Below are 8,440 nucleotides of genomic sequence, written 5' to 3'. Positions count from 1 at the left end.
CCAGTCGGATTTTCTACCGATCAGTGACGAGTTCTTCGAGTTAGTTATACTCGAGCCAGTCGGTCTTTTACCGATCAGTGACGAGTTCTTGGTTCTTCAAAACAACAAAGGTTAACAAGCCATGGTATGAAAGAATGAGACAATATTTATTATTAGAATTGAAAAAATGGTGCCTCGTTAAAATCTTGGCATGTTTCCCTCCTTATTGCTGCCCCCTGCTTCTCGGTCCTCCGCTGCCCTTTTAATAATCTGATTCTCCTCCGTTTTGATGTGGCTCAAGGCGAAAGCCCTCACCTCCGACATCGTTTGACAGTTCGCTCTTTCGAGTGCGATGTCGAAAGCTCCCGATCTCAAACCTTTCTGAAATGCAATGACCGCCATCCTCTCGTCCAACGACGCTATCTTCAGCGCAACCTCGTTGAACCTTTGCAGGAAGTCTTTCAGCGACTCCTCGCGTTGCTGCCTGAGGTCGAACAGGTCTGACGTGATCGGCGGTTTCTTCTTGTTAGCGGCGAATTGTGCCATGAAGAACCGGCTAAAGACGTCAAAGTCTTTGATTGATCGGTCCGGGAGTCCGCTGAACCAGTCAAGCGCTGCCTTCTTGAGTGTGCCCATGAACAATTTGCATCGCGCCTCCATGCTTCCTCCACAGATCAGCATTTGAGCACGGAAGTCCATCAAATGCTGATTAGGGTCTTGAGTTCCGTCAAAGGGCTCCACTTGAGGTATGCGATGATCCCTAGGGATGGCCTCGGCCTCTATAGCTTCCGAAAAAGGTCGAAAATCCCTGGGGACTTCCAGCATGACATCCTCCTCTACCGTCCTGGCGCTTGCTTCTAACCTGGCCTCCATCTCATCCGCTCGCCTCCTGATCGCCTCATTCTCACGTTGAATGGCTTCCTCTCTCTCCCTAGAACGCGCATTCTCTTCCCTTAAGCCATTGATCATGGCCATCATCTCCTCCATCGTTGGGGGTTGTGCGCTGTTGTTGTTGTTGCCGCCTCTTGCCATGGTAGATTCTTCTCTGGGACTTGGGGCGTAGGAAGAGTTTTACCGTAGCCCCACGGTGGGCGCCAAAATGTTCCGGCCAAAGAGTGGACTAGGGTTTTTTCCTAGATCAAGCCTCCGAGCTAGAGCATTCAAAAGTGTAATCTCCCTTTCTCAACTCTAGGGTTTTGGGTTTTATGGTACGTCGTTCATGGGCCTCTTGGGCCCCGAGAATAAAGGGATTTCCCTAACCGTTCTTATCTTGATGGCGCGAGGTTAAAGGGGATAAGTTTAGTCGGGTTCTTACCGACTGGGTCCGCGCAGGGGACCCAATCGGGTTAATGCCGAGTAGTCTCCTTAGTCCTTTTAGGCGAGAGGAATCGAGTCCCCCAGGTCGAGTCGAGTCATGACCGACTAGGTCTGTGCTGAGCCCTCGGTCGGGTTAGTGCCGAGTAGGCATGGTCGCCCCACTGCCGAATAGAGGTGCAGGTCGGATTTCGACCTGGACGGCACAAAAAGAAAAGAAAATATAAAATGAATCAAACTTTCTTTTATATTAAAATTAACTTATTTAATTTAGTTTTTGGAAAAGTTAGGAGAGGTGAGTAAAATATAAAATTTGATTTCAACTTATCGAAATTTGATTCATTTTATTTTCTTATTTTGTTATTAATATTTATTGAAAATTTATCAAAATTACCTAAATTGGGCCGGGCTTGTGCGTTGGCATGTCAATTGTCATGAAGACGTTTAATATTTGGTAGATGATAAACACACCTCCACTTTCATATAAGTACACCCCCTTTTAAAATATATTTAAAATATATATATATATATATATATATATATATATATATATATAATGTCTAAATTATCCCAGATCCGCACCCCCGTTTCCCTTCCCCGCACCCTGTTTCTCTTCCCCGCACCTCCTTCCCCGCACCCTCCTTCCGGCGCCGCAATCTTCCTCTCGCGCTTCAAATTCGCCTCGCCGCCTCCGACTCTTCGCCGCTCCCACGCCCTTCAACCGCTTCGTGCTGCTGCGCTACCCTTCCATATCGCTCGCCGCCCCCGAGAGGCTCGTTTTGGAGTAGCGCCACTACATGAGCGTCAACCGTAGGAGGATTCACGTGAAAGGCGGAGAGGGAGAGAGGGAGAGGGACTCGGAGGTGAGGTATCAGAGAGTTGCGTGAGTGCGAAGGATGGAGGCGTGGTTTCGTTGGATTGGCCTGCGAACTTGGACTTGGAAGAGGAGCGTGGCTTGGACTCCACGCTGTGCTTGTTCACGAAACAGTTGAAGGGCGTGGGAGCGGCGAAGAGGATCCACTCGCCGACGTCGGAAGCGGTAGAGGCGTATTTGAAGCGAGAGAGGAAGATTGCGGCGCCAGAAGGAGGGTGCGGGAAAGGGAAACGGGGGTGCGGGTTTGGGGTAATTTAGATATTTTATATATATATATTTTAAAAAAAGAGGTGTATTTATACGAGAGTGGAGGTGTGTTTATCATCTGCCTTAATATTTTGGTGCAAAAGGAATTTGTTAAGTGCAGGTTGCCATTACCCATATGTGTCACTCCCAAATTTTATTTTATTTTTTCAAACGTTTTTGAAGGTCTATGTAACAAAACTAACTCATTACTACATAGGATAAGCTAGCTCATTTTTTGTCTATTAGCTTTGTCTGGTTTTGCATTGGAAAGCAAATATTAGTGAGAAAGCATCCCTCTTTTATCATGTTTACTTGGTCATCTTAACATCCAACACCACCTTTACCTTTGCTTGTTTGGGGGGGAAATAAAAATATTAAATTTCTCATATTTGTTTTTTGGTTTAGGTTAATTAAAGGATATAAAGTTTAAACATTTTGGCGCAGGGAGCAATCTGTAAAAAAATTAAAAAAAAAAAAGAAAAAAGATTACCCTACTTGACCTGTTACATTGATTGTAAATAATGAAATCTCACCCATTTAATAAATATTTTATATCTAATGATTTTAAATGATGAGTTACCAATACACCACATGAATAACTGAATAAGTGATAATACCTCGGCAGCAAAGCGCTATGCTGATTGGTAAAAGCCAAAAATTAAATGTGCCGAGAAATTTCATGATCATGAGTGTGCATTGTGCCAAGGGTCAAGAATTTCATGTGAATGTGCAACACAAATGGAATTTAATATATTTTCATACTCTCATAGACATCCAGAGTAAATTGTTATCAAAAGAAGACACAGAGAAAATTGTAATAAAATAGACGTCCAGAGAGATAATCTAAAGAGAAGAAAGAGAAATATAAGATAACATCATGTAAAAAAAAAAAAGTAAGATAAAATAATATGATGGAATGAAGAGATAAAAAAGAATCGTATTATTAAGGTATTTCAATGGTATTAAAGTTAACAATTTAACTATACATTATGATTTGTAATTAGATAATAATATAAAATTTTTAATTGTTAATATATAATTTTTTTTACAAATTCTAAGGTGGACTATTATTATAAATGATCCATTATACTACAATTAATAACCTTTAAATTAACTTAAGTGTAGATTATTATGTTTCTACAATATAATTTTTTTTTGGTCTTCCGAGCAACCCACAGTACACCATTGAAGTCATGTTGACCCCTGTTGGGTACCACCCCCACTATGCATAAATCCATTTTTCTACAGTATAACTTAAGTAGTACGCTATTTATTAGCATGTTTTGGTATGTGTTTAAAGAAAACGTAACTGAATTTTTTCAATTTTCAAAGTAAAAAATTGAGAAAATAATAATGTAACACAGTGTGGGATGTTCATTATATAAATATGAATCATAGATTAATCTAAAAATTTTAAATTATGATGTATGATAAACCAGCTACGATGATAGTGCACCTTAACATCTGTCTTTTTTCTTATTGTTATAATGTGTTCATGGTATTATCGATGACACAAACCGAGTTGAGTTTAATATTAGTGAGTAAAATGGTATGATGAAATTAAAAAGAAAAATAAATATTTAATAAAAAAAAATTGTCCATGCAAAGAGTGCGTGTGGGGCCATCTAATCATTGATGGCCTGCACCTTGTTCCTAAAAATCCATCACGACCGGCAAGGCAATACTTGTTCGATGTTTATAAATGAAATTTTATTATATACGATATACACCATGAAATTCTATATGAATTTATACAGTGTGTCTTGTAATCATGGAACAACAAACAACAATCAGAGAAAGAAAAAAAAAAAAAGTTAAAGGAGAGGGGCACGAATGGTGCCATTCCAGTGCAAGCCAGGTCCAAATAAGGCTCGCATATATTTTAGATAAATAATACTAATAAAAAATGAAAAGGAGTTTCTATAATAATGCAAAAAAAGAAAATGCAAAAGTCAACAAAGTTAAAAGGCCAAAGGAGGACCTCGCACGAGTGAGGCACCGAGCAGCGTCGCTCGAGTCCCTCTCCGGTGATGACGTGGCGCTGGAGCCATTGTAATTGGGGTTGGAACCGTAGAGGAATTGAATCCCCGTAATATCATCCTCCGCCAGAACCACCTTCTTCCTCCGCGACGAAATCGTCGGAAACATAACCGCTTCCTCCACGGACGAGTGCCCTAACCCTAGCAAGTGCCCAATCTCGTGCACCGCCACCGACTCCAAATCCACCGCCGTCGCCAGCGCCGACCGCGTCACGTCGCCGGAAACCACCCAGTCTTCCGCCGCGTCCAGGTGGAACCTCCCGTTCGTCGGCGAGAACGCGTGCGCCAAAGTCCCCAAACTCCCGTCGAACGGTTCCCCGTCGCCGTGGTCGCCGCTGAAGAATCCGATCCTAATGTCCGCGCCGAAATACGACGCCGTTTCGCGGAACCTCAGCGACGTCACCTCCGCCCACCGCGCGAACGCCGCGGCGAAGACGCTTTTCACGGCTTCGCTCAGCTCGTTCCCGGGGAAAAACGCGTACGTAAGCTCCTCCGTTCCCTCCGGCCACCGCGGCATACCGGGGAAGAGACTGAAGTGCGCCACCGTGTGGAACCGCGGCTTGCCGAACGACGCCGTCTGGTTCTCCCTGCCGGCGTTCATCGTCGTTGTGCCGTTGATGATGTCGGCGACGCCGCACCGCGGCAGCACGATCTGGCGGAGCGTGGCGTCGTCGAGGACGCCAGTGACGTTGAGGTTGAAATTCTTCTGGTAAGTCTTGATGGCGGACTCGAGCGCGTCGTCGAAGTCGTCGGAGAAGTTGGACGGCGGCGCGTGAGGGATGTAGCCGAAGCGCTGGAAGTAGGATTTGAGGTTGGCGAGGCCGTCGTAATTGTCGCCGCGGTGGCAGCCGGTGAAGTTACGGAACGCGTCCCACGCGCCGCCGAGGGGCGCGTAGTCGGGGAGCCAGGAGGAGACGTTGGGGAAGAGTCGGGCTGAAACGACTGCGTTTGAGAGAGTGAGGTGAATTAAGAAAGCGAGGATGAGGTGGTGGGGAAGTTGGGGTTTGGTCATGTTTGGTTGGTGAGAAAATAAAAAGCGATTCTGGGAAAGTTGAGGAGTGGAAACTGGAAAGGGAGTGGCGTTAGTATAAGAAGCGCTGAGGGATGCATGTTAAGTCTTGTTGCGGAGAATTATTTGGTACTTTGGTGAACGTTGATGTGATGAGCTTTGAAAAACTTGGGCTTCTTCTGTTGGAATTTTCAGCGGTAACTGTTGAGTACTTTGAACATCGGTGCCAACAGGTGGAAACGTCAACACGACACTTCGGACTGTACGGATTATTACGGAGGTAATTTTCTAGGTTTATTTTTAGACATGATGCTGCTCTTTTCGCTTTAAAATAAAAAGGTTAAAAGTATACTTTTCTCAAGAAAAATGAAAAAAAAATATAATTAATGTACATTAAATTGGGTGGCTTTATCTCCTTGCAACTATGACTTCTAATTTAAAGCATGTGAGTTTGGAGACCAAAAATACTAATAAACAATAACACATTTTTTAATATTTTCATTATTGATTGAAATTTATGAAAAATTATATTTTTTTTTAAGATTTACTTCTGATTTTTAGAGAGTATATTATTAATATTTTTTTTATTGGGAATAGGTGGTGACGTGATTTATCATTTGATCTTTGATTAACTTTTAGAAAAGAAAATTATCTTGAATTTATAACTAGATAAATATAAAGTATTTTTGTAGTAGATAGATTAAAAGAAATAAAAGGAATAAATCGATGGCAATTCTTTATTATTATGATCGAGCAGTTGAAAAAATAAAAAGAGTTTTAGAAGTGTTTTGACTTTGATTCGGTGATGCATATGGTTTCGTTTGGATTTTAGTGTTGTCTTTTCCTTTCGAAATCACGTCTTCAACCCCTGCTTAGAAAAATAAATCTGAAGTAGTTGATAAATTAATTTAATCGAAGAGAGACAAAATATATTGAAAGAGAGGCGTAGAGGGGTTGTTGAACAGATAGAAACTAAAGAAATAAGAAATAGAAATAGAAATGGAGAGAGTCGCTGAACAAATTCAAGCACTGTTGGTTGGCGGCGGCAACTGTCTCGAGTAAGTTTAATGGGTCTTAAATTGTAGCTCATTTTAAAATATTCTATTTTTTTTTTATATAAGAGATTCATTATTTTATTTAATAATTTTTGTTTAATACTAAATTTTGATAATATATTTATTAAATTAAAAAAATTTAATATTTAAATAAAGTATGTAAATTTAAAAAAATAATCAAAAATTAATTAATATTTTATTTCATTAATTTAAATCAATATATAAAATATTTTTATAATTATGCATTAATTTAAATTCTTAAAACAGAATATCAAATTATTTTCAAAATTTTTAAGTTTTGTAAACTTAGTCTATATAATAAGAATTTTTAATTTAATAGTTATATCATTAAAATTTATTGTAAAATAATAATTTTGAGTGAAATAAATATAAGTAGACTTATTCTTAAAATAAATAGATTCTTATATTTTTTTTATGTATGTGATATTTCAAAGTTAAACAAGATAAATTTTAAATAATTATATGTTAAAAAATACAGAACATTGACTTTAAAAAAATATCTAACATGTATTTTTAAATAGTTGAAAGTATGACCAATAGGGTTAATTTACTTTAAAAAAAATATCTAACATGTATTTTTAAATAGTTGAAAGTATGACCAATAGGGTTAATTTAATGGTTGAAGGAGAAGGAGTTGGGTAGTAGAACATAAAAATCTAAGTTAAAATTTTTATTGCAACTAACTTTGTAATTTTCTCTTATGAAAACATTAAATATAATATACTTAATATTAATTAATTAATATTTCAAATATATCTTTAATAAAATAAGATCTATTTATAACAATTTATTTCAATTATTATCTTAACATAAATATTACAAAAGATTGGTTTTTATTAATGTAAGACATAATATAAGTTTTGTAAGATATGACTTTGAAGGGAGAGAAGCTTTGAGGACCTAAACACTTCTCTTTCTTCTTCTCAAATTTTTAAGGAAAAATTCATGCTTGGAGACTTTGTTTTCTTCTTCTCCAAGACTTTGTAGCTAGGGGTGATTCAAAGCAATTTGGAGATGAGAATCTCATGGAGTAAGTGCGGAGGTCGGGTTGTTGGAGCTTGGAGCCCATTTCCTTCTCTTTCTCTTCTATCTCAGAGTAGCTCGGAGTTCTTCCTAGGTTTCACTCCATTTCAAGGTAAAAGAAGCTGAAATCTTAGGTTTTAATTGAAATGTTGGGCTGTTAAATGAATCAAGAATTTAATAGAATTTTTAAAATTTGTAGTTGTGGGGATGGATTTGATGTGGGTTGCATGTTGAAATTAAGGTTTTGATGTTGTTGATGAAAGGGTAAAATGATGATTTCTTTGAGTTGTGGTTGATGCATGTTATTTTTCCTTTGATTTTTAAGTTGTATGTTGTGAAAATTGGAAGGTTTGAGGTTGCATGTATGGGTTATTGCATAAGTTGAGAGAATTTGGAGATTGAATTGTTCATCTACATGTATGAGTTTCTCGGTTTGGGACACTGAGCATAAGTTTTCATTCTTAGCACGAGAGTTTGTAAGTGTTGTTGGGAAACCCAGCCTAAGCATGAGATTTTACGTTGAGCATGAGGGAGGCTGAGCGCGAGTTTCGGGCTAAGCATGAGAGTTGAGATGTGTCTAGGCTAAGACTTGGTGTGAGATTTTGCATTGAGCGTGAGGACTTAGTAAAATAAAATTCTTTTCTAATTGAGTTAATTGCTTGCTTGATGAATGAGTTGTATGTTAAAAACTTATTGTTTGAGTTGTTTTATGGTTAAATGATGATGAATAAGTTGTAAGGGTGTTGTATGACAAGGAACTTTATATGTTGAATGTTGATAAGTTATATGTGGTGATTATGTTGTGAATTACTAGTTGAAAATTGAGTTGAGTAGTAGGTTGTATAGTTGTGTAGGTAGCTAAGTTGGGTATGATGAGTAA

General features: G+C 38.7%; 1 protein-coding gene across 1 annotated transcript; it reads right to left on the bottom strand.

Annotated features, from left to right (window-relative positions):
• Positions 1-4,108: 4,108 nt before the first annotated feature.
• LOC109790285 (metalloendoproteinase 2-MMP) lies at positions 4,109-5,814 on the bottom strand. Its single transcript, XM_020349403.3, has one exon. The coding sequence runs from the start codon at positions 5,462-5,464 to the stop codon at positions 4,334-4,336; it is 1,131 nt and encodes a 376-aa protein (XP_020204992.1). The 5' UTR covers positions 5,465-5,814; the 3' UTR covers positions 4,109-4,333.
• Positions 5,815-8,440: the final 2,626 nt, after the last annotated feature.

Source organism: Cajanus cajan, chromosome 3 (assembly GCF_000230855.2).
Source record: "Cajanus cajan strain Asha chromosome 3, NIPB_CcT2T_4, whole genome shotgun sequence".
Classification (NCBI taxonomy): domain Eukaryota; kingdom Viridiplantae; phylum Streptophyta; class Magnoliopsida; order Fabales; family Fabaceae; genus Cajanus; species Cajanus cajan.
This window is presented reverse-complemented; position numbering and strand designations above follow the sequence as displayed.